The sequence below is a fragment of the Mustela nigripes genome, chromosome 7 (genome assembly GCF_022355385.1).
Source record: "Mustela nigripes isolate SB6536 chromosome 7, MUSNIG.SB6536, whole genome shotgun sequence".
Classification (NCBI taxonomy): Eukaryota; Metazoa; Chordata; class Mammalia; order Carnivora; family Mustelidae; genus Mustela; species Mustela nigripes.
Window position 1 is genome coordinate 59,564,309 of NC_081563.1, and position 27,540 is coordinate 59,591,848.

The window sequence follows — 27,540 nt, forward strand, 5'->3', positions numbered from 1 at the left end:
AACTCACATGGCTGGTGCTTATTCAGATAAACCTAACAATGCACACCGCTGGTTACCATGTGAATCTTCACAAACCACACAAGAATGTGCTGGTTCAAATCCCCCGGACCCCCTCCAAAGCAAAATTTATTCAAGACAGCAAACTGCTCAGCAGCTTTATGAAAGCAAATGGTGCTAGAGGGAATTCTATCTTGTATTTACAAATTAAAAATTAGATGCATCATCATGCAATAAAGGTTAGAATAGCAGCAAAAAGCTAGAATGGTTTATTCAATTTTACCACTATTCCTTTCTTTATAAGCTCTAATACATACATACATATATATAAAACATGCTATGTATTAATTATCCACATTTGATACAAAAATCACACAAGTACATTAAATATCTGGTCACATTACAGTCTTATTAAAAGGAGTGAAATATTCTATAGCATGGGAAGAAGTAAAGAAACTATTACTATGCAAAGTTTTTTTCTGAATATAAGAAAAAATAATAACAAAAGAGCAAAATTGAAGAAAAGCCTTATCTATCACTATCACAGTTTTGTCCTTTGGATTTAAATGCAACTGTGGTCAGGAACGCTAGACAATTTTCTAATTTGGTTCTTGCTCTTAATCAGTCTTATTATACACAGGAGCAAAATTAATAGACACTCCAGTTGGAAGGATCTTTAAGGTCATCTAGTCTAATTTCAGGTAACTGTAGTTCTAGAAATATTAACTCAGAGAAAACCCTGCTAAATTTGTAAAAGATTTATAACTAAATTTTAAAATTAGTAAGATTATCTGTTTTGATGAATATTAATTTTTCCACTTTCAACCTCTAGAAATCATTCTGATTGTAAGCTTCATAATTATTTTCTTCTAAAACATTTTGATAAGAGCTTCACAACTGGGAAATAAATTTCCTCCACCACGCACATAAAAAATACAATTAAATGGAAAATAACAAAATTTTCTAAAGCCAAGAAAAAAATAAATTTTAACAACAGGCATATAATTTTCTTAATTAAACTGTTCATTCTCTGTACTTGAACAGTCACTTTTAATTAACTAATAATTAGAAATATCAAGAGAAGTAAGGCTTTAACAATACGGATGAGAGAAAACTTCTATTTTTTAACCCCTGAAGTATTGAATAATTTAAAAAATCTTAACTTTTTCCTAGCTCAATACTGACATTTTCTGTAACTGTAACAAAAACATTTTTAAAGTTATGAATATTTAGGTTATTTTCATCATTTCACAGTCAAATTTAACTGACATTAGAATTTAAAATGCTGCAGCATAAATTTAAGGATTCTTCATATTAAATTTGTCATTGCTATATTAATATCTATTTACAAGATATTAGTCAATTGTAGAGGGAACAGCTATGTACACTGAGTAGATTTTACACTAGTAAAACTACTTTTACTTTGCACTTGCTTTCTCATGGGAGTAAATTTATACACATACACATATATCTGAATGCTGATTTGGGAAATTAAACTATTTTGATGATTTAAAAAATTCATAATACCTTTAAAATTGATCAAGACCCATATTTGTATGTTCATGCTTAAATTAAAAATAAAATTTAAATCCCCTTTTAGTAGCTTCACTTAGATGTAATGTCATGTTTTAAAAACCTGCCTGTAAGTTTATATGTTACCTGTTACGCATTTTAAGAAAGGATTACTCACCTATAACACCAGTCACAGCTAGCTAGATACATTGACTTTGACTTGAACAGACTACAATGTGGCTTCTGATTAATTTAAAGATTCCAGTGTACTTTTGCTACAAAAGCCATATCCTCTTGCAACAAATAGGATTAAGTTTTGATGCTGCATTTGAGCCAAAGTGTTGAAATAAAGAGATTCTGTTTATGTCCATCTGCACTGAGCTGTTTTGTTAATTTAAAAATCTCTTTCTTATCTATAGGGCCAATTATTCATTCCCTGATTCAGTTTATTTGCTGAAGTTGATAATTACCTTGGAAAAAAGGCAAAAGAAATACCTATAAATACTTTGATAGAAAGGACCTAAAGTTCCTGTAGTAAACCTTCAACCTTGCCACTATAAATAAGCCTGGCACTTTGATGAAAATTAACACTAGTTTTGTAAAGAGCACATTGGGGGATTGCAGTCAAGTCTTATCTTTAGTTCCAGTCAACTAGCAATCCTGAAAGAGTTTGCATCATCATCAGAGCAGGCCATTTGATAGGATTCTACTGCTGTACCTAATCAATCTATGGAAGACTGTGGCTGTGCTGTGTAACAAAGCTAAAATAGATTTACAAATGGGGTTTTAGGGGATAAGCTCCTCCACAGGATTACATATTGATTTTAAATATAAAAAGCTTATCATATAAACCATAACTACAAAAATAGTGAACCTATGCATAAATCCCTTTAGAAGAGCACCCACTTCAAACTCTGAGCCAAGAATAAATCAAGATGTACAAAATCCTAGAGAAGATCCATTTCTTGTGCAGAAAATGAACACACCACTTTCTAAAAGCCCACCCCAATGTGTGCAGAAATGAATTTATCTTTCCTGAGGGGACATTAAATAATCGGGAACAAAAAAACTATAGGAAAAGTATCTAAAAGATGTTTGTTAGCTTAAGGGATCCTACAACTTAGCTCAGTAGAGTGAAACTCCTGCTATGAAATACACCTCAAGGAAAAAAAAAAAAGGCAAAAACAGGCCAAAGTGATTATGGATTTTCAGAAGAATGGATATATTGAATTTTTTTTTTCCTTCTCAAACCAAGCTGTTAATATTTCTTTCAGTGTGCTATATGGCTATTAACATTCTGTGCTTTCTCTTGGTGCAGATTTATTCGAAAAGATTTTAGTTTATTTATTAGAAAACCAACTTATGGCTACCTAGTAGAAGAGATGGGGACAAAAAGAGGAATGAATGAACCTTAAAACAAAGGAAAGCAAATCAACACCAACTAGCGTTGCCTATTTATGTGTTTTTCTGTGGGTTTTATATTTCAAAAGGCTACTGAACTGCATGTGTGCACATTCTAAGGGCTGACTCAGAGGATACTGCGTTCGTTCACAGAACTGATCATCACAACAGTCAGTACCTGCCCAGGACATCCCAGCCCATGCACTGCCCAGGCTAGTGGGACAGGCCTTTTATGAAAAAAGTGACATTTATTTGTCATCAACAGGCTACTTTTTTCCTCAAATCTCTTCTTTCCCTCAACCAGCCAACAGAAACTGGCCCCATCACTTATGGAACAAGGACCTTAATTAAAAAATAAAAACCAAACAAAACTTCAAAAAACTATCAATTGTATTAAAGGTGCTTGAAAAACACCTTTTCCCCTTCTTAAAAAAATATGACTTTGTACTGATACGTACAAGAAAAAGAGGCAGATAAAATGTTCAATTATTTGCGATGGTAGGTTTGGCATATAGGCATAGGACTACCCATAAAAATGAGATATTTTCTACATGTCATGCCCCTCTTTTTAAGATGGTATTTGGCAATATAACTGGTTTGGGGACAGAAACAATATCTGCCTTTAAAGTCAACTGTATTGTATCAAGTTGTATTTTAGGGATAATTTAACTTACTATACATGAGAGAATGTTTTTAATATTCTGTATCAAGTATAATGTATAATGAATCTATAAAGAATAAACTATGTAATGAGTCAGACATTTTTACATAATATATATATATACATACATTTTATGATTTTATGTCACCCATACATATATATACCATATAAATAGTATCTATTGTACCCACTTTTCAAATATTTAGCTTTCTACTCTCTTTTATTTTTTTTTATTTTATTTTTTTTTTTAAAGATTTTATTTATTTATTTGACAGACAAGAGATCACAAGCAGGCAGAGAGGCAGGCAGAGAGAGAGGAGGAAGCAGGCTCCCTGCGGAGCAGAGAACCCGACGTGGGGCTCGATCCCAGGCTCGATCCCAGGACTCTGGGATCATGACCTGAGCCGAAGGCAGAGGCTTTAACCCACTGAGCCACCCAGGCGCCCCTCTACTCTCTTTTAAAGACTACACCATGACTACAAAAATTGTATCAAGAGGAAAAATATGTTTTAGCATACCAGTACATTTTATTTCAATGGCAAGTTTTACAGAACTTCTTAAATAATTTTGACAAATTTTTAGTCATTATCAATGTATAATTTGATTTCTCTGGATAGCCATTTGAAGGAAATTAGCTATCTGAAGCCTTTAAAATAAAGTAAATCTGATTTTTAAATGAGGATATACAACACTGTCAGTCCTATTTATCAAATGAGATTACAGATTAAAAGTAATTAAAAATAAAACTTTTATACATAAAAGATTATATTTAGATAAATAGCATATATTTTATTAATCACAATATTAGTTAAAATATTTTTTAAATATACAGTTTCATTTGGCTTTCCCTTACAAACTTAAATTTCTAGTTCCTAAACTAATTAGAATTGGCTTATTATAGATCAGGTACCTTATCAGGTAAAGAAGAAAATTACTATGGACAGTCAATGGGTTAAGAGGTCAATATAGAATAGGAAAATCAATTTGCATTGATTAGACAAAAGGTCCATTTTACAGAGCCCAAAGGATTAGTTTTTAAAGCAGACATCTTTGAACTACAAGACATTTTCAACTAAAAGGCAGAAGTGCATTCTTAAACATGTAAAAATTTTTTTAAAAAATCATATATAGTAAATGCCATAGTAAGCTAGCTGATGTTAACTGATATTATGAACGATGCTTAGGATTACTATGTAATTCATAGAAAAGCTTTACGAAAAGTATGAAAGTGTTTTATTTATCTGCTATGTCAATCTTTGCCTGAATATTCACTTAATAGGAGTTGGAATCTTAAGAACTATAGTGGACTGCAGACATATTTCCATGTTGACATCAATTAAATATTAAGGTAAAATTTAGAGTCTGATGTGAAAAATCAAAATGATAAATCAATCCCTACCTCTCTCCTGGAAACAACCTTAAATTTCACATAGTAAAATGTAATTAAATCATTTAACTCCTTGTATTTTCCATTTTATGGACATTTCAGCTTACTGACAAAGTAAGACAATTTTGTGTTTAATGGTACACATAATGATTATCTATCTGAATTAGGGTTCTTAAGTTTTATGTGACTCTGGCTTTCTAACTCTAAGGCATTTATCTGTAATTCCTTTTGGTTCCTAGTCAGGCCACACCTAGTGAGACCAGAAGTGTATTACACTCTTTAAATCTCTTCTGACAGTTGACACTTCACATACCTCTCTCCATCATAGCCATTTCTTACCTTCAATGGCTAGCATTGCCCGCAATTCCCGATTCAGCAGCTCATACCGTCGTTCTAAATCATGCTCTTTTTCCCTAGGCAAGTTACAAAAGTTCATCAATATGCTAATTACTAAATCATTAAACACTTAAAAGAACCTTTAGGTTACATTGATTTTAGGACTCATAACTGACTTTTCTCTTTAACTTTAAGCTACTCCAAACAAATGATACACAAACCTAAAACCTTCCTCAGGTTGAATATTTACTAGTGCTATTATTTTTCTCCTTCAATTTTGAATTGCACAGAGGTATATTTTAATCTTCAGATAAGTAGTCTCATTCTTCAATGCTTCTTGTGTTAAGTGCCAGGTATAAGACTATTTTGTAAAATATTTTTCATAGCTCACTATAAACACTCGTATCTGGAACGCCATGTAAAAAGAATACAAGAAACATGTAAGTACTACCAGTGCAAATTTAATATAGAGACAATTAAAAATCCAGAAGGATTTAAATTTTGTGCTTCTTCATAATTTTTTTATCAAGTTCAGGCATAGCAGAAATGACAAAAATAGAGGTTTTCACTAAAATAAAACATGTAAGTCTGCTCCTTCCCACACTAGGTGGCATAATATAAGAATACTGCTAGTGAACAAAAAGAACACACATTAAATCCTACAGTGAACTAAATGCTAAAGACCAAGAATGCTTACATTTGGTCTGGTCTCCATTTTACTGTACACAAAAGTGATCTTTTTATGACTGGAGGAATTACCCAAATTTAGGGTAACATCATCTGTAGAATACAAATGTACTTTTGTCCTTATTAAGAGTTATTTTCATTTTTAACTTAAAATGTGAGGTTAAATAAACTTCAATTTTATTTCTTTTGTCCTCTAACCCTTAATATAATCCAAATCTCCTCTTTCTGCACAAGGGCTTTATTTCTTAAATACAAAAATTTTTTATATTCCTTGGCTTTCAAATTAAAAAACATTTTTCAGTATATACCACTATTTTAAAAAACTTACTGTTTTAAAAACTTACTGTTTTAAAAACTTACTGTTCAGAAATGATTATATACTCTTTTTAATTTTTATTTTTATATAAACTATACTGTAATCTCCAAGGAAAGAAAAATAATAAGCCTAATAAATAGGAAATCCTAAAGAAGGCAATGACAAAAAGCCCAAGATTCATCAGTGTTGTAGGAAAAACAAGCATAGTCATGGGTACTTACAGGAGAGAAAGCTGGTTCATTCTCCTTATTAAGGCATTTTTCTTATTAACCAACATAAACCATTCCTGCATCATAGCTTCTTCTTCTTCTGTGTTCCTTCCTGTAATTCAGTGAATTATTTATCTGACATTTTATAATCCAAAAAATAATTTAGCACAAGTATTTTTTAACATGAAACACATTTTAGGTGCCCCAATAGCACAAATTAAGCTGTTTATAATAACACAATATTGAAGTCCAGGGTCTGAAAAAAGAAATCAACATCTAAAAATTCATAAGCCGATCTTCTAAAGCTGGTATTATCCAGCATGTATATTTCAGTATCCCTGAACATATCTACAGATCAAACTAACATTAAGTACAGTTAAAAAAAAAAAAAAAAGTGTTCCAACTTTTAAATCCTCCCCAGAGGCTGATTTGTTATTATGTTTCAATGAGGAACTCATGGTGCTGACAGACATACGGTCATGATTAAAAACACACACACACACACACACACACACACACACTCACACACATTAAAAAATCATTATGAGAATTATAGGACTAGCAGGAAGATCAGAGAAGTCCAGAGATTTCATGAAAGCTTCCAATTGTAACAACTTGCTTTTTTTCCTATTTTCCTCACCAAAAGTAAACTAAAGATATATGTTCATATACCATTCTGGAACTCATCATCTCTAATAGGGCAAACACATGCAAATTATTTTAAATGCATTGTAAATGACCAGGCTATAAAAAAATGCCTATAGCTATCTGTGAAAAGACACATTATAAGGAAAATAATAATGTTCAGTAAATCACAAAACATTTCAGCAGAGAGGAGATCTAAAATTTAGAATTCACTGATTGCATATTTAAAATTTACCTTCTATCATCTATAACACTCCCCACCAAAGACCAGTATATCAAGGGTTATAATGTATATTATATATTTATTATTGTTCATACAGAAGTAGGCCACAACCACACTCAAGAAAAATATTAATTCCCTACCTTCTTCCCATCTCTCTATGCAAATTATACCTAGTCAACCTTATAATTCTTTTGACTTTCTTTAAGTTTTTCTGAATTTCACCCATGATTGGTTTATTGTTTTGCTAGGCCATTATTTAATACTTTAGTCACATTTCTGTATAGATGCATAGGGCTAACTTAAATATCTAGCCCAAAATAAAATATTCTAGTTTCGTTTTCTTTTTAAGCAAGACATTTTCTTTTAACTTTCAAACACACAACCAGCCCATTTTAAAAATTCAGACAATAGATACCTAAAATAAGAGAAAAGCCAAGTCTTTCACCAACCCCTCCCTCTCCAATTCCCCTCTTCATCTCCTTTCTCCAGAAGTAAGTACTTCTACAGTTTAGCACATCTCTTTCCAGACCACACAAATTACTATGTGTGTCAAACACATGCATATACCTTATCTATAGACACATACAGGTTTCTTTTCTTTAGCACACGTGAGATCATATTATATATTGCCCTGTGATTTGCTTTTGTTATGCTGTTCAAAGATCTACCTCATTCTTTTTAATACTTGCGTATATCATGGGTGTGCCACAATTTATGTAACTATTTCCACAATAGAAATCTGAAGAAATTCTTAGAATGGAAATAGAATATAAAGAGCTAATGACTATTTTCACATTAATAGAGAGCTGAAGAAATTTTTAAGAATGGAAGTAGAATATAAAGAGCTGATGATCTGTGTGCAAAAGATTTAACATGTACTTCAGAGCATCCCTATAAAATAGATATCTGTTGTTCATCGTTAGGGAGAATCGTGAGGATACGTGCCTTCAATAAATGCTATTAAAACTTTATGGTATGAAGCAGACGTAGGATAGATCTTTTTTGGAGTATGAACAAAAGTCTTTATTGTTTTACAGTATTTTTAATCTCTCTTTTAGGGTAGCTGGTTTTGTATTCACTTTGGACCATGTGATGTCTTGACACTGGTCATGTGATACAGGCTGTGATAGGCTGCGATACACACAAATCCCCGGGTAGCAACAAAAGAAGAAAGAGTAGAAAGAAAAAGCTGAGAAAAAGCTTGCAATTTGGAAAAAGGCCAATTGTACCCTGGTGAAGGCCTTTTTGATCAGTGAAATGACACATGTGTGCAATATTAATAGGTGCAGTTCTTATGATATTTTATTTTCTGATTAAAGGCTTAGTTCTTGTGTTCATCACATAAATGGACTTCTAAAAATATAGATATATTAAAACTTTGTTTTGAGTTTAACTTAACCTATAATTGAGGCTTTCAGCAATACTAGAAGCAACCAGCCTACTCTTAAATTAGCATCATTTTCTTCAATGGAAGACTGCTTCCTTGAGAATAACAATATTGATATGGTACGGTGTTATTTTCAGTTTAACTCCTGCCTAAGATTTCTAGGTAAGAAGAAAAGATATCCATCCCCTAATTGTTAGGAAATGACTAATAATATAAGAGTCTCATGTTTCAAAAGGAAATAAGCCTAACAATAACAAATATTTAAAGACACATTATACTCTGCTACATAAGATTATATAAATTAACTGAAAAAACATATTTGAGGTTAAATCAATTCTGTATCGCTAACTCCTTATCTGAGATAGTATACAATGATGGTAATCTATACTTAGCCTAGTAACAAAAAAATTACATTTTCTTCTAATACATCATTACACTATTGTTTTTCAGGAATTAAAAAATTTTAAATTTAAAAAGCTTTTAAAAGCCAGTAAGTTGAACCATTACAAATTAATCCTGACTTTAATAACTGGTTAAAGACCCCTTTAGCTTTATAAGTAACAAAAAATATTAAAGCCTGTGATCACAGTGAGCTTTTCTCATTTCTCCTCTAACCATTTGTTATTTAATCCAATACTAGTAATCCAATTTGTCCATCAGACTTTTAAAGGGCAGAATGCAACTTCCTCAGCTTAGACACTTTTCAAAGTACAATATATTTTTCAAATGAATGCTGGATGTTTCATTTTTCCCAACTGTTCCTAGCTCTAATGCATGAGGAAAAAAAGAACAAGATGAACATTGTTCATACTGATTAAGTAAGAGCTCATTAAAGAGCTGTCAGTGCGGTACTTTGAATATGCATGAAGCATATAATCAGATCTAGTACCGTCACTAGAGGAGAATACGGTAAGTACAAAGGATTGATTTAATTACTTAGAGTGGGCTGTGGTGGTAAAGCAGTCTTGTTAGTGCAAAAAGAAAAAGAGGTTGTATTCTGGCACTGTTAGAAAAAAGGCAGTTTTAGCTTCTGCCACAATACATAATCTCAGAATAAAGCACTTTACATTGTAGCTTAAAATGAAGACTGTCATTATTTCATAAAATGACCATAAATCATTTTATCTTGTTTAACTTCACCTGGTTAACTACGTATCTTTCAAAATCATCTTTAATTTGTAATTACAACTACATTTTTGTCATCTTAGAGCGGAATATGGATACTTTTAAAAAAAATCTCAATTTTTTTTTCAGTTTCATGAACTGAAAAATTCAGAACATATACAATTGAAGACCATTTTGAAATAAAAAAATGACAAAATACTACAGGTTAGTATACAATTACTAAAATGTAAAAACATGGCTGGATTGTTAATACTGTATCTTAAAACACAGTGCCTCATGTAAATATACTACAAATAACCTCACATTAACATTTTAAAGTATTAACCAATTAATACAATCTCTGGCCATATTTTTCCTACTTTTTTTCCTCCCAAAGACTTTTGTTTTTTTATTTTGCCTCTAGGAATGTAACATCTTTTTTGACATCACAATCTTTTAATATCAGTTTTTTCTTTTAACCAATTACTAAGCATCTGGGATATGATTTGTAAAAATTATGAAATGATCAAGAATGATAACAATAGCAGGAAAAGTAACCATAAATATGACTTCACAAAAACCACTCAACAGAAAGCAGCATAATACATAGCACTACATACAGTATAAATACTTAATAAACGCAGGTTGACTATAGCAACCATTTTTACATTTCATGTCCTCCAAAAAATGATTCAAATTGAGTTAAGATTTAATTTCATTCAAGAACTCATTCATTCATCCAGCAATATGTATGTAGTTTTCATTTATTTTTTCAGAAGCAGTATTTTCAGTGTAAAATTTTAAACAAATAAAAGTGGTATCAAACCCCTAAAATTATGAATCATTTGTTCAAAAAATGTCTATTAATTTACTTTTCATAATTAATCTTTCACCATAAACTTATATTTTTTAGAAAGATATGTTTTTAGACTGAATTCTTATATAAATACAAAATAAGGAACAATGTAATTTTACCCAAACAGAAGATGAATTCAGTGGGAAAGAATGAAAACACAAAGATGTAAGCTGCTGTTGTACATATAAACAAATTCAAGATTTTCTACCATGAAAACATTAAGGAATGCTGAAATCGTGCCATAGCCCCATAGCGGAGATGGCTGACTAGTGATCCATATGGCCTTTAAAGGACACAACATAACAAAGCCAAACCAAACATAAAAACAAAAAAGTCTCCATTACAAATTGTCCTGATGGTATGATAACACCAGTATGATGACCTTTTGAAAGACATAATATATTACAGTAGAGAGAGACACTGGTACTGGAGAAACACATTCTAATAACAAAGGAAGTGAAATCTTGTAGATCTCTATAATGGACAAGAAAGATGAATTTACTGTAGTTATGTAGGATCATAGGCACATGAATTCCTAAAGTCAATACTCCTGCAGGACTGCAGTGCATCAGTTTTAAAAAATATTTTAAACTTAGGAAATAGAGCTTATTATTATGAAAAGAAATTTTACTTGATGAGCAAATAGCTGATAAATGTTTCCACCCCAAGAATATCCTCAAACAGCAATCAACGTAAATGAAGAATATCATAATCTTTATTGATGTTTTCAGTAGCAATTGTCTTAAAACTATTTGCTTAACATGATATATTCATTGCAGTATTAAGAGTATAAACTTTGGGTTGCTGGGGCGAGTGGGGTAGGGAGAGGGTGGTTGGGTTATGGACACTGGGGAGGGTACGTATATGGTGAGTGCTGTGAAGTGTGTAAGTCTGATGATTCACAGATCTGTACCCCTAGGGCAAATAATACATTATATGTTAATAAAAATAATTAATAAAGGAATAAAAACTTTGGGGAAAATCCTGTCTCCTTTTGTTGCAGTAAAATAAAAACTAATGTACTCTCTCAAATACCTTTAATTTACCCATTTGGTAAAACAGATTCAGGGCAACATCTCTCTACAGATAACTTCTGATAGACTTCTAGCATGTACTTTTTTTTTTTTTTTTAAGATTTATTTATTTATTTATTTGAGAGCGCGAGATCATAAGTAGGCAGAGAGGCAGGCAGAGAGAGAGAGAGAAGGGGAGAAGCAGGCTCCCTGCTGAGCAGAGAGCCTGATGCCTGGCTCAATCCCAGGACCCTGAGGGCATGACCTGAGCTGAAGGCAGAGGCTTAACCCACTGAGCCACCCAGGTACCCTTAGCATGTACTTCTTACAGGAAGAGGTATAGACAACTTTACCGAAGTTCTTCCTTCATAAACCTAAAAAGAAGCTATTTCTGAAGTTTGGAAATTGACAGCAGTCTTCTTGTATCAACTCCTTAATACAGTCTGAGTAGTCTTTTTTTTCTGCCAAAGGTCAGTGCCAGATTTCTCAAAGTTAAACCTGGCACAAACTTAAAATAGCGAAAAATAAAAATAAATTCAAAAGCATGGAAGGAGTTATCACAGGAAAAATTGTAACTGAAAAATTCTTTATATTTACTTAGAGTTTAGTATTTTAAGTTACATATGGGATGGTTTTGGACCTATTAACTTTTCAGTGCTAAGAGCATATAAAGGTATTAACATGATCCACATTTCAGGTAATACATGACTATCTTGGCTACCTACAAAGAGGCACTTAACTAAGGGCAAAATGTTCAGAATATAACTTTAAAACTGTATTTACTTTTTAAAGGTACATTTAACATATTTTTATAAAATAAGAAAAATAGTGAGTCACTTTTATAGGCATCATTGAACCAAACAGACTATTGTCTACCTAGTGAATCAATTAGGCATCCTGTAATAAGGGGAAAACTTGAATTGCGAGCCATGCTTACAGATGGATAGCTTCCCCTGCCAGTTCTCCCCTCTCTTGAAGCCCCTTTTGTTTGGACTGCACCTGGCGAACTCCTCTCTACTCACCCTCCTCCACCCCCTGGTCCTAGGGCCTTCTCACAGTCATGTCATGGAAATGACTTAAAGAGGGGCTCCAGAAGTGACAGAGACATTAATGTTAAAGACAAACATGAAGAGTTGGATAAAATTATTTCTTGAAAAATGGGAGTGGACAGGAGCAATTATTTCTAGATTAATGTATTTAAGATGTGATTTTAAATATGTATGTTTATATAGCTAAATTAAATATTATAAAAGATATTTCCAACCTTCTATATATTTTAAGTAAGTCAAGATTTCTGGGGGCAGGTGGAGGAATCTTCTCATTGGGAGAATAAAGGTCTACTTTTTTTTTTTTTAATTTTATTTATTTATTTGACAGACAGAGATCACAACTAGGCAGAGAGACAGGCAGAGAGAGAGGGAAGTAGGCTCCCTGCCAAGCAAAGAACCTGATGTGGGGCTCGATCCCAGAACTCTGGGATCATAACCTGAGCCGAAGGCAGAAGCTTTAACCCACTGAGCTACCCAGGTGCCCCTCTACTTTTTTTTTTAAAGGTCATTTGGGTAATTTTTTTTTTAATAGGGTGGTCTGGGAACCCAATCTACAATTTTAGTATTTTTATGGAAATATTCATAAATATATTGAAATGATTCATAAATTAACTTCAGAATAAAGATCCCTTATACATTAAGTACCACATTTTTGAATGTGTTTACTTGTGTTAATTCTGGGGAACTTCTGTGGATAAGACTATAAATTCTGGTAAGGCTAAGCACAACATATAATTGTACTGTCTATAGTTTCTGTGGCTGGTTAGAACCATCATCCTGCATATGCTGCAAATAAGATGAACATTAAATCTGCATCCAAAATGGCTCTTCCAGTCTGACTTAAAAAAAAAAATTAACTGAGCTCCTTGATCTTAGACTAATTAACCTCTCTGGTCCTTAGTTTCCATTTCTATAAGGGTAATCATTTTGCTTACCCCATATGATTGTTAGAGGAATTAAATGAAAAAAAAATGTGTGTAAAGTCTTTAGCACAGTACCTGAGACTAAAAATGCTAGCTATGATGATGATAATGAAGAAGGTGATGGTGGCATATGCAGCCCTGTGCCTGGAAATGGAGAAACAGAGATGACCAAGGTGTGGCTTCTCTCCTCAAAAGGGCTCATGGTTTAATGGGAGAGACACATAATCGGGAATACCAAGAGTGAGGGTCAATTTCTAAACAACTCTACAGACGCTACATTTTAAATCTTCGTTAGTCATAACAAATTATATAGTTAGTATAGTTATTATGTCTTTGGTCATTAGCAGGATAGGTGAAAAATGTAGGTGAATCAGTACGAACTCATTTCTGCAGCCAGAGAAACAAAGTGAATGCCCTACTGGGTCATCAGTGTCACTACTGCATACAAAAGATGGTCACAAGGACGGCACAATAATGTGGCTGTGTTCCAAGTAATGAGAGTCTAGGTATTTGCAGGATATTAGGGATTTAAAAACAAAGATCAGAGAATATTGCTTAATATCAAAGACTAAAGAAGGTAAATTTTAAGATTGAAAATTATGGACTACTAGAACATATTTAAAAGTTAATCAGTTATTAAAATACAGAAAAAATGATAACAACAGTTTGACATAGAAGTGGATGTAATTTTAAGAAAAGAAAGCCCTCAAAAAGAAAAACTAAGAACTAAAGTAAAAACCTTCAATGAGAAAGGAAGTTTTCATCATTTTTATAGAAAGAGATTTTGATATTAAAAGTAAAGCATCTTTAAAATCAGCTTATAAAATTGGCAATGCAGATGAAATAGCTGATTTACTAAATGCCAGGTAAGAATGAGATAAGATTTTGTTGAGAATGTGGAAAACTAAGTATGTATCATTGTTAAAATACAGAAAGACAAACCAGGTAGACATGCTCTAAATACGTTTTTTTCTAATAAAGAGTTTCTCCAAAGTTGTATTATGCAGTCAGTCAGCTACTCTTTTGGTAAATCCCTCTTGGGTTGTTTAAAGTGTTTAAATGTCCTTTAAAAATCATACCCACAGTGTTTCCAGTGCCTTCAATTTCCAATAAGGGATGAATTCAACCTATAACCTCCAATGCACTACCCATACAGTAACTTCCTCTTCCTCTTTATACCTTCTTTAATCGTGCTTGGGTTCAGATAACCTCGTAACACTGGAATATATCCTTCCTTATGTACCTCTTAAACATCTTTATGTGATGAGGGAGAGTAGAAGGAAATTTAACCTATCCCCTTCCAGTCTATGGCAACATTCAGTCTCAAAACACGGAAGCCTGATCAAAATGGGACACTGCAGAACCATCTCCAGCAGCACTCTGGCCTGCACAGAGCTTCAAAAATTACACAACACTTTGAACCAAAAGCAATGAATACTGTTTTTCTAGACTAGATCAGGGGACTAGTGTGGATTTCAGCAACCTATCAACTCAACTGATGCCCCTTAATCTTCTCAGTGGAGCTGTTCTCTTTCTTCATCATGGTACACAAGCGACAGTCATGATGGACTTGTATCCAGTGTTGTTTCCTGAATTTCTGGGAACAGTGTCTCATAGAAGCTACTCTATATAATATCTCTCTTTCATCAGATCAGTGACAACAAGTAACTTTTCATAGGCTGGGAATAATAATGATAATTATGATGATGATAATAGCATCAAATGTTTAATGAGCTGTATAACTTAGAGCTATCTAGCTAGCTAGAACTAAGCCTTAAATCCAGGCAGTCTGTCTTGTAAACCACCACTCTCAGCCACCCCACCTGACACTCACAGGGTAACCAGTCTTAAAAGAACAGGCCCTTTATTTAGGATTCAGGCCAACCTTGACAAAGCCTTCTGAATGGCTCTGATAAGCAAAATGGCACGAACAAAACAAAACAAAGCAAAAAGCAAACCTTCAAATCTCTGATGAACAAACAAACAAAAACCATTCTCTTCCTTAGTTCATCCATTAGTAGTGGGGACTTTATTTACTCTTCCAATGTAGGCCACTGGAACTTCACAACTATCTCAGAGCAGTTCCTCAGGGGATGTCAAGGGGAATAGGAAGCCTTTCTTCCTATGCACATATATCCTTATGATCCTTGAATTATATAGGTCAGTACATAATGCCTTCTAGAAACATGATTCCAGGGATAGACCTGTTCAATTCTTGGACAACTATAAACCACTGTGATTCCATTTGAGCATCTGAAGCATCTGTCAATGAAAATGGCCAAAAGTATATAAGTTCCAGCTCTGCTCTTGAGGAGCTACAGGAACTCGGATAAATTACTTAATCTCCCTATTCTTCAGTTTCCTCATTTGTAAAAATGGAAACAATAATACTACCTTAGCAGCGATGGTTCTATGAAGATTAAGTAAGTTAATATATGTAAAACACCCAGAACAGTGTCTGGCATATAACAATATTTAATCAATGTAATGGTGGCTGGTTTTGTTATATTGCTATCGCTGTCTTCTTTCTCTCTCTCCTTCTCACTCTCTCTCTTTCCACATACACACATAAAGGATCCACATTCTTTATTTAAGCTTCAGGGTCTTCTTTATCTGATTCCTGGGATTACTGATGGAGCAAGGAATGGTGATTTCTCCTGGCAGAGTCATACAACCTATGCAAACACCAGAAAGGCCTACCAGCAGAAGTAAACATTGGGCAATTCGGCACAAATCTTGAGATGTTAGCTACATTGAGTAAAAAATTTCTGTCTTTACATATCAATTTCACTGGAGAAGTCATCCTACCATCATTTTAAGCTTCTCATTCCCCTCAAATATGGAAGCCCATTAACTTACCTATTAGCCATTTTTCTTTTCTTAAAGGATCAACACAAATGCAAATTCAATATGAGACATTCCCTTTTCCAAGGTTACACGTTCTGTTAAATCTTTTCCAAAGATACCCTTGCTAATAGCCGTATCTTGTTAGAAAGTCCGAGAAAATAAAAATCCAGTGTGTAACTCCCAGAATCTTTAGAATTTCCAAAGATGACTTCCAGATTTTTCCTCAACTTAATCCCCAAGATATGTTCAATTCCCCTTTTTATCATGATAGAAATGTTTAGATACCCCCTAGCCTGAAGAACATCATGCTACCCCCAACAGTCCCTCTCAGATTCTTGCTAAGTCTTATGGGCCAATCTCCACCAGTTAGCTATATGTCCTTCTATTATGTTGTATGTCCTCTCTCTTTCTCTCCAAAGCTGTAGCTTATTTAAAAAGGGTTAGAGCAATCACATCTAACACACTTTACCTACATTCCCACCCAAGGTCATGGTCAACTCGAAGTATGTTTAGTCCTCACAATGCTTCTGTTAATATTATACATTTCAAAGTTGAGCAAAATAGCTACCTAGTCAACAATGACAATTTTGCAATGTTCACTATAACTTTATTTATTAACCTTTTACTTAGTTTCAAAATAAGTACTTGAATTAAAACAAGTGGTATTAAAAGTTTGAAATTTTAGCTACCCCTAATTTTATTCTCATGAGAAAATAAAATATTTATGACTACTTTAATAATTCATTTCTGTGGAAGGTTATTTATACTTAACAGAAAACTGCTATTGTTTAAAGCACTGAAACACATAATAAACTCATTTTTTTCTATTAGAAATTATTTTTAAACTTTCCTTACAGAGGTAGATCCTTCAAAAGCACCAGAAATAGAGTTATGACCAGGTCCATCAAGATTCAGATCAGAGGGGCGCCTGGGTGGCTCAGTGGGTTAAGCCACTGCCTTTGGCTCAGGTCATGATCTGAGGGTCCTGGGATCGAGCCTCGCACTGGGCTCTCCGCTCAGCGAGGAGCCCCCGCCCCCCGCCTGCCTCTCTGCCTACTTGTGATCTCTCTGTCAAATAAATAAATAAAATCTTTAAAAAAAAAAAAAGATTCAGATCAGAAGTGTCTATTCGAGGAGAACATGCTGGCAGGGAAGATACTTTGATACTTTACACAATTCCTAGTTTTGGCCACCAAGTGGTGCTATTAATTCAGAGTGAACTGGCATTGGGGGAGTGGGGTTGGGTGGTTTTGGGGTGCGTAAAATATATAAACAGTCAATAAACGCAGAAAACACTCACAAGTTGGATGTTCATAACTCATTGTACTGTGAATTTACATATCCTCTCCCAACGTCGCCAGTATGAAAACAAGAGAAAACTAATTCATATACTCTTATTTTAATGGTAAAGTCCACTGTATTCCCTCAGGAAAATAGCTACATATATATTTATACCAAACTGTATCCTTTCAGGCCATGCAGCTATTAAAAATAATCTCACAATTTTGATTAATTTTCCTCCTCCTACAACATTCATCCAAATAACCCAATTAGAACAAACACAAAAAAAAACCCTTTACATAAAAACTAATCAGCAATAAACACTACAAATAGGTACTCTTAAGTATTTTTTTTAAAAAAGCTAACTTTATTTTTGAAAATAGATACCAGCTTGACATTTTTTTCCCTTAACTTATAAACTTCTCCTGAAGAAATAGCTCCCCTGAGTGGATGAATGCCTTTCACATTCCAGCTTAGAAATGACATGTGGGGACAGGAAACAGATGCAATCATTATATATGTTTAGTTTCTTATGCAGTGCACCTAGAGGCCTATGGAAAGTGTTAAAAGCCTATCTGGTTGCTAAAAGAAAGACATAATAATTTACAACCCACTAGACTAAGAGCTGGCAATATCTCTACAATCAGAATGAATAATGATTTGAAAGCAGAACTCCGTGAGTCAGTATAAAGATAAAAAGAATGTTCACAGCTATTCAGTTGGTCAGTCCTATCCCAAAGATGAAGGGACCTAGAAAGGATAAACAGCTATCCTGTTGTCTCTGTACATTAACATCTATATTTTTAATAAAAATGCTTCCATTTGGGGAAACATGGAGAAGGGTATCAGAGCAGAGCTCTCATCCTTCCATAAACTACCTTGATTTTGACTCCAGACTGAGGAGGCAATTGACACATGTTTAGCCATCTCTGATGTCATTCTTTGTCAAATCAAATTATGAAGTCTTGATTAAGCTTCTTGGGATAGTGTCAGGATGAAATAGAAGAGGAAAAAATGCATTTGCAAAGTTGGTTCCTTCATGGATGTTCTAAAATAAATTTTTCAAAATACAAGGCTTAACTTGTTTATTTCTGTATGTGCCTCATGAAATTAGCATATCAATGCTATGAAATGTATATAAATTGAGGGACTAGCAAATTCCTAAGGCTTTTTCCTAGCTATTTAGTTGTGAAAATGTTCACACAGTTATCATTTTTTGTGTATAAGCCAAGGGTTAAACAAACAAACACAAAACAACTTTTCAGTCTTATGTCAAATTGCCAAATCAGTTCTTAAAGCATTTTGGGGTGGGGGGAGGGACAGGGCCTCAGAGTCTGTGTATGTGTGCTGAGGGAAGAGAAGAGTTAGAATTGGAGATGTGCATATTACTTCGAGGCTGAGGAATATTTTAAAGTAAAAGTAGAAACAATAATAAATAATGAAGCGATTGCTATAGCTGATGGCAGAAGCTACTTTTATACTGGGTACTAACCCTCTGCTGGGAGCTCTGTGCCAAGTACTCTTATATAAATTTTATCTATAACTGTATCAATATATCATACTCTCAATAGCCTTCTGAAACAGGTTCTATCAGCCTTTTTTTTTTTTTTTTTTTTTTTAAGTTAATGGCTGAGGAAATAGAGGCTCAGAGGGGTTAAGTAATTTGTCCAAGACCACCCAGAGTCTAGCTGGTTATTTTGCTGGTTTTCAAGTCATATGCTCTGATATCTTTATGCTGCTACTTCCCTTAGCATTTATTACACCGTGGATTCAACATATCTTAGTCCCTTGTTTCTCAAAATGTGATCTGTGGATCACCTGTATTATAAATTGTCTAGAATATGTGCCCCACCCTAGATCCACTAAACCAGAATCTTTTAGACATGTCCTGGGAATCTGTATTTTTACCAAACTCCTCAGGTGGTTTTTTAAATGCAGATAAAAGTTTGAGAACCACTGTCTTAGCCCTTTTACAAATAAGTCACCAAGATCTCTCTCTTTTTTTTTTTTTTAAAGAAAGGGTGATATTTCATGTATAAGATGTTATTTTAGCATTGGCATGACATTACACAAATTTAATTTCACATTCAGAAGAAAAACATGTTGCTGCCAAATCAGTTCAAATGCCTAAATTTTGTTTCATAGATAGTTGCTGAGAAAAACACATTTTCCTGGAATTTCTACTTTTTTAAGTGTTAAAAAATTTTATTACAGTCTAGAATAAGGATGTACCTCACTTTAGGCAATAGACATGTTCCAAATTAAAAATTATGGTGATGTGATAATTCTTTAGGTTCAAAAATTGTATTTTATATTTCCAATTCAAATTTCTAGTAGTGGAAAATACTTTCTAAATATCACTGGTAGAAATTATACACATTTGTTCTTCTGGATAAATGAACAAACATGAATCAGCAAATGAAAAGGTCACCTTAAGACTATATAGTAAAAGGCAGGTAAGTGCCAAGGAGGAAAGAAACAAATGTTAGAAATAGAGAACCTTGTGAGGTTCTCTATATTCTGAATCAGAGATTCCTTTCTAGAAATCGTAATGATCCAATATCTATTGCATGAACTAGAATGATTCAACAACAGTTGAGTGCTACTACACTTCAATATAATTTACATATTTTCCTTCTTTAAATAATCCAAATAATGAAATGCAGATAGAAACAAGATATTAAAGATGTATAAATTAGCTGAACAAATTGTGAGCATAAAGTTATTCTGAAAGTATGACAGTAGTTTTAATTTTTCTTGTTAACTACAGAAAGAAAATATTAAGGAAAGAATAACTTAGGAATATTACCAATTTTAAACACTGAAGACATAAAAAAGAAAACAGCAAAAGCCCTGTAAACACCGTCAAATGTAAACTTTCCTCTTATTCTTTTTTAAGACTTTTAAAGTAATCTTTACACTCAACATGGGGCTTGAACTTATGACCCTGAGACCCAGAGTCACATGCTGCACCAACTGAGCCAGCCAAGCATCCCTGCAAGCTTTCCTTTTAAAACAAACTCCATTTTCTTTATACTGTATTTCTATTCATAATTATTTTCAGTAACCAAAGGCCTATTCCATTATATATGCAATATATAATAAATAAAATGTACATATGTGCAAAGAGAATACCAATTTTTTATAAATATTTTATTTAATGCTTAATGAGAGTAAGTAACATTCCTAACATACTAATGTTTTTCATCCTTTGGTATTTTTTATTTCAAAGGCGACCTTGACAGATTTAAATATGAACGAGATTGTGTAAATAATAATAGCTGACATTTATCGAACACTATATATGCACCAGGCACTGTGCAAATGCTTGATATAATGTACCTAATTTAATTCTCACAATTCTCTTAGCTGCCACACCATATCAACGTTGACCCAATATGACCAAATTTGAACTAATTATAATCACTAGCCAGGGTTAAGTTTCTACACTCAATGTATAGTACTTAGGCACAAAAGGCTCAAAAATATTTGTTGAATGAGAATCACTAAACATAAAAGAATGAATTTCTTCCTTTATGGGAATTAAAGTTAGGTTCTTTCCAATTTTTTCGAAAGCCATAGTGTCCTCATTGTTAAAGCAGACACAGAGGCTCAAAATTATGAAGGTGAGCTAGTCAACAGGGATGAATATAGCAAACACTAGAATGGCTCTCATTCTCCCAGCCAGGGTCCCAACTCACTCTTGGAAGGGTAGAGCCCATATTTTCAGATGAAGGTATACTGAGGATTAAATGGAAGAAAAGCCTCTCCTATAATTATGTTAACAGCAGTGGAGGACAGATGGACTTTGGTATGTAATGGACAAGGACACAGAAGAGAAGATTCACACGGAGACCTTGGAGAGCTGGGCCTTGGCTCACTGTTCTTCTACCTGGCTATGATTCTGCTAATCAAAGATGTGACAGAACCAATTATATGACATTTTTTTTATGCTTTTAATTTTTCTGAATGTTGGATTAGAATATAATTGCATGAGGTTATGTCATTTTTTGCAATTAGAAAATGATTTATATTATTTTGTATTCTTGGAGTTAGGTGACATAAAGTTAAAAATTCTGACACAGCTAAAAACACAGACACACACAAAACAGACCTGTAACACCACATTTACCAAAAATATGTTACATTTTACTTCCAAAAAGGAATGGATTCTATGAGGATGTGGCTCAATGCCTCTGGAAATTATGCTAAACACTCACTTCGTAGAAAATTTTCAGACATAAAATGTTAACTTTTTCACTGGCTTCTTTATTATGTTACAGATTCAATGCCCTATGAAACATCCGGAGTAATTACTTCAGTGAGAAACTATAAGCTAAGTCTATGTATGGTACTTCAGAACCTTAAAAATCATTCTGTTTACTTATAAGACCAGATACCCTTACTTTGTTCGTACCTATGAAAAGTTCCTTTGCAGACACAGTATGATATCTTAGTTTGTCTACTTCATCATATTTTAAGTCTATGGAGGTCAAATGGAAACTTTCTACTTTAATAAGCTAAAGACATCATTTCTATTTTACCACAGTATGTCATACAAAGTTAGAAAAAATTTTCATTAATGAAAATTCTACAGTTCTTTACTTTTTTTTTTTCAGTTTTGTAGTTATCATGCCAAAATAGATATCTCACTTAGTTTAATGCATATTTTTCAGTGATATGGTCTCTCTTCTCATTTTAATTTGTATGAAAGTAGACATATTTATATCTATTAAAAAAAAGAACTTCTATAAAACGGAGACATTTTATTGCATGAATACTATTTCCCATCCACACTTCTAAGAAGCACAGAACTATCATGCTAAATCATACAGAATACAGAATAACCAGATAGAAAAAAACACCTGTTGTTATATTTAGAAGATAGTTTCTACTTTTTGCTGACTTTATTAACTATAGTTGTCCATGTTATTCTTATTACAGAAGGGTTTTCCCCTTCTTTATGTTAGAAGAATAAATTACAGTATCTTAAGTAGCAAGATCTTAAGCACATGTGCTCAATGTTCAATGTACAAAAACACAGTTTTTCAGGATAAGAGGAAATTTAAAGAACAGTATATAGAAATATCAGAAATATATGTATTAAGCCAAGAATTTTCTCCACACCAAACCTGATAAGTGTTGCTATATCAAACTTCCTTTCCTGGCTATTTATTAGTTGTATAAAATCAGTTTAATTCTAAGTTCAGATATCTTTATATATAAAAATGTACTCAGTTTTGATTTTCATTTTCCTCTTACAGATATGGGTATGGTGAGAGGTGCAGCTGAGTACCTTATTCTCCTAGTAAATATAGAGTGATTGCTAGAGAAAGAGATCTAGTTAAAAATATGTTCTTTACAAATATATAATTTAGGTCTCATAAAAATACGGGTTTTTAAAATCAAATAACATATTTTTACAGTATTTATTCAGGCAATCTTACCTTTATGTTACTATCTATACCCTAAAACCATAAAAACTACATAATCTGCCATTTTCTAAATCATGGAATCAAATGTTTTATATAGACCCTGTTTTAATGTTAATGAATTTATAGACACAAATAGCTAGTATCAAGGCTACAGTGAAAAGAGGAACACTTCAAGCATTCAATACAGCAAAAGGGGCAGATTAGAGATCAATAACAAAATCACCTGGTAAAAAAGGAAAAAGGTGTTGCATTAAAAGGCTTTTTGCTTTACATGTGAAACAATACTGAGAAACCTGTATTTTAGCACTTGTACTCAACAGGCACTCCAACTATGCCACGATGAGAACAGAAACCCATCCTTTCTAATAATCTTGTGACAAAAGCTAAAAGACATCATCCTATTAACTAGTGATCTCAACTGCTAATGCGGAGTACTTCCTGGTGCCTTTTATGTAGAATGCTGCTATTAAAAAACCACTAAACATTCACTGTGAACAACACAGAATCATTCATCTTTTATCAGCATCTCTTGTTAGAAGAGTATGAGTGGGGCTGAAGGTGTCATTGATATTATGGAGTGGAAATTAATCAGAAATTTTTCTCATATTTTCCTCATCTCACTAATTTACTTTTGTACAAATTTCCTCCTGTTAAAAAGTTCATACCCAACCCCCTGTTGTACTCTTTTAAGTTGAGAATATTCAACGAGTGCGTCCACTGAAAAGCACCAGGTCCTAACACAAAAAGCATTCGAAATTCTCATTTAGTTGTCTTTATTTTGCTAGCGCCATGTGGTCCTTGAAGATGTAGAAAACACGGGAAGCCGAGTAAAGATCAGAGCAAGCTCATTAGCATTCTGACAAAATTGGAGTGGTGGAGATGTATAGTTTGCCTAGTTTGTCGTTTTGAAAGCTACCGGTGGTAAGCTTTCTATTTCATTGTGCTTTTGTCTTTGGGGGGGGGGGGGGTGTTCAAAGCAGCAGGGTATTTGTTAGCCCTAGGTTTGCACAATGCATTGTGGGAACCTTTCCTGCACATTCAGCCCTATATAGTATCATTTCTGTTTGAGTCAAAAAGTTTTTTTTTTCACCACTTGTAAGAAAGGACATGTGTGTGAATCTTAGTGCATGCCCTCAATACGTTTATCACTGCTTTCTTGATTCTTTTGCCTGGATCACAAAGTCCAAAAAGAGAAACGGAATCTAAGTGACATAATTTTCAATCTTTAAAAAATGTTGCCATTCATTTCAGAACACAACACTAAAACATTTATTTCTGTTCTTTGTCATAAACAACTATACATATGCAGGCCTGATTCAGTTAGTTAAAATTCAAAAGCTCACTGCTCTCTATAATAGAACTCAATTCTATTTTTGAAAACGGTATAGAGGGAAAAATGGTTTGTGCTTTAGAATTATGTAAATAAAGAATACCTCTTAGAAGACTTAAATAACTTATTACCCTAGTCATTTGATTTTCTTCATCGTCATCTTCTTTTTCTTTTTCTTTTCTTTTTTTTTTTTAAATACATAAAGCTCACTTTGAAGAGCTAAATGGGCTACATTAATGCTACTATTCAACATGAATGTTTCCAAGTTGCAATGAAATGGATAAAGGTCTTTGGGGATGAATTTATCTGCTAAATCCTTGTGGTTGCCCTCCTATCTTGGATGATGACCCAAAAGAATGTCAACAGCTCATTTCCCAGAGAGCTGGAAGGAGTCCCTATGCAAGCCATAATCTGCACATTCTCAAAGAACCATTTCAAACATTATATTTCACAAGTGATTTTTAAGTTTTAAGTGATTTTTCTCTCATCTCTAGCATCCTAACAGTACTTTGGACATCAGTGCCTCTGAAATGAGGACTAAACAAAGTTTACACATGAATGCTATATACGACATATAAAATTTTAATTTATTTTCAATACACATTTTAAAAACATAGTTATCTTATTACAATAATGTACTTATGGCATTAAATGAGATAAATGTCTAATGATCATTATTTTTTTCTTTTGTGGAAAAAAGTGCTTTTTATTACTGGTAATTATTTTACTTAGAATCTAATCTTATTTATGAGAAGTATTTACAGTTTTTCTTAATTTGTAATTATTAAAATTTTAGGAAAAACTAAATGAGCAATAGTGAGTGAAATATAGTATATGAGTAATCTGGCAAAAGTAATTTGACAGTAAGAAAATGGATCATTTCTATAGGAAGCCTGTGACATACAATTTTTGGTTATATCACCCTTTATTTCCTTTGTACATTAAGAAACGACTAGACTAAGTAGTATGTCATCTTGGGGGAGACAGTTTTTACATATTAACTATTCATATTATAGTAGAACATGTAATTAAAATAATGCAACTTTCCTTTATTTCTAATTTAAGCTCTAATTTTCACCCCTGAAGGCTTCTCTTAAGCCTTCTTTTACAGTTTGAAAACTCAACTGTTGACATTCTTTTGGGTCATCATCCAAGATAGGAGGGCAACCACAAGGATTTAGCAGATAAATTCATCCCCAAACAAACAACAACAAAACCCAGAAGAAATTGCCACATATAATTATGTGGTTATGGTGTGATCCCATTTATATACTGTTAGAACATGAAACCTAACTTAAAGCTTAATATTTTAATGTATCCCAAAACTGAGCTGTTCTGCTGTTCTACTGCTAGCTTTAAAGCTCAAAAAAAAAAAAAAAAAGTGGATGTTACCTACAGTAATAATGACTGAATTAGTTCTATACTTTGCAATATGAGTATAGCCACAAAATTATTTATCTACTTCACTGAATTCTCCTACCAAAGTTTCTTGAATAAAATCATTTGGGCTAGCTATATCAAATTAGAGAGCAGTCAGGAGTGTCTAAGTCCAGCTTTAAAACAAATATCTTAACAATTACTTAGCCATATGGAAAATAGGGTATGTCTTCCCAAAGCTATTTTAAAAATATATTTTCTATCTCGAATTTAGACTTCATTAGAAACCATTTCTGAGTTGTAATGTTTCGATTGCTGAAATATCACTCTTTTAAAGAACCGAAAAGATGTAAAAAAAGCAGGACTTTTTAAAGCTGCCAATCAACAATTTTCTAATTTATAAAGCCCAATACATTTGCACTTACAACATTTTCAAAATCCAGGAAACAAAGTAGAGTTAAAAAAGCATTATGAGTAAACAAACATAGCTGTATAGTTAGACATAGCTACACACACACTAACATAGCTTTTTTTACATTCAATCGAATATGGGGCTTCTTCACAAGTGTTCACATAGTACTGTGCTGAGTTTCCTATGACTTAAGGGCCAGATGCTTTTCACAAATGACCAACAATTGTAGTTAGAATAAATTAATGATTGATTTTTTTAAAGCTTTGATGGAATTAAGCATACTTCTTTTCTCAATGTGCCCATGTGAATGTTTGCCTGTTAAACTTTTTTTTTCTTTTTCCTTTTTTTTTTTTTTTTTGACAAGTGAGGCCACCCGGCAGAAAACAACTGATGCAAAACCCAGGAATAATCCCTCTGTTTAGTTCAACACTATGGTTAGCCTTAACACTGCCTCTATTATCCAATGGATTTAGAGAAACTTTCATTTATTTGTTGGCCTCAGTTTTCAATTCTGTTGCCCTCTTTAAGGAAACCTAGTCTTATTCCTATGTAAGTACATTTGCATACTGGTACAATGAAATGTCTTAGAATTTTCATTACCCTACTAAGCTAAATAGGGGCTGTGTACATATGTAATTTGAAAAAATACATGAAAAGAATCAAGATATAGGTTAATACTCTAAGGATTTTTAAAGCACACTGTAATAAACCTATAATGCTCATGGTACATTATTAACATAATTACTTCCAACAATATTTTAACAATATACAGCCATCTATTCTTAAAAAACCCCAAACCACTGGAACCTAAGAAATGCATTCAATTATCAAAAATACAGTGCCAATTAACTACATTAAAATGTGTTATTTTCCTATAGGAATCTTTAAAAATTTATATTTTTATTATGGATAATATTTACATTCTCTAATGTTCAGAGCTAAGCTATAAAAGGTTTACTCTACATGAGACAGGCAAAGTAGAATAAGAATTTTTAGTTTACTTAGGGGATTCAAATTAGGGATTTATTTAGCTGTGTATACATTATAGCAAATCATCCTGTGTAATCTTAACAATACGTTTAAAAAATCTACATTTTCTTGAAACATTTGGTTGTCGAGTCTTAAAAAAAAATGAACAGTTTAACAAACAGT

General features: G+C 33.0%; 1 protein-coding gene across 10 annotated transcripts in view; it reads right to left on the reverse strand.

The window, feature by feature from the left end:
* EHBP1 (EH domain binding protein 1) overlaps positions 1–27,540 on the reverse strand; it is a 342,159-nt gene that overhangs the window by 2,675 nt on the left and 311,944 nt on the right. For all 10 annotated transcript variants that reach the window (XM_059405990.1, XM_059405988.1, XM_059405989.1 and 7 more), the window contains 2 exons: positions 6,519–6,618; positions 5,298–5,371 (listed from right to left, as the gene is read on the reverse strand). In XM_059405990.1, coding sequence (XP_059261973.1) covers positions 5,298–5,371; positions 6,519–6,618 — 174 coding nt within the window. The remainder of the gene's footprint in view (positions 1–5,297; positions 5,372–6,518; positions 6,619–27,540) is intronic.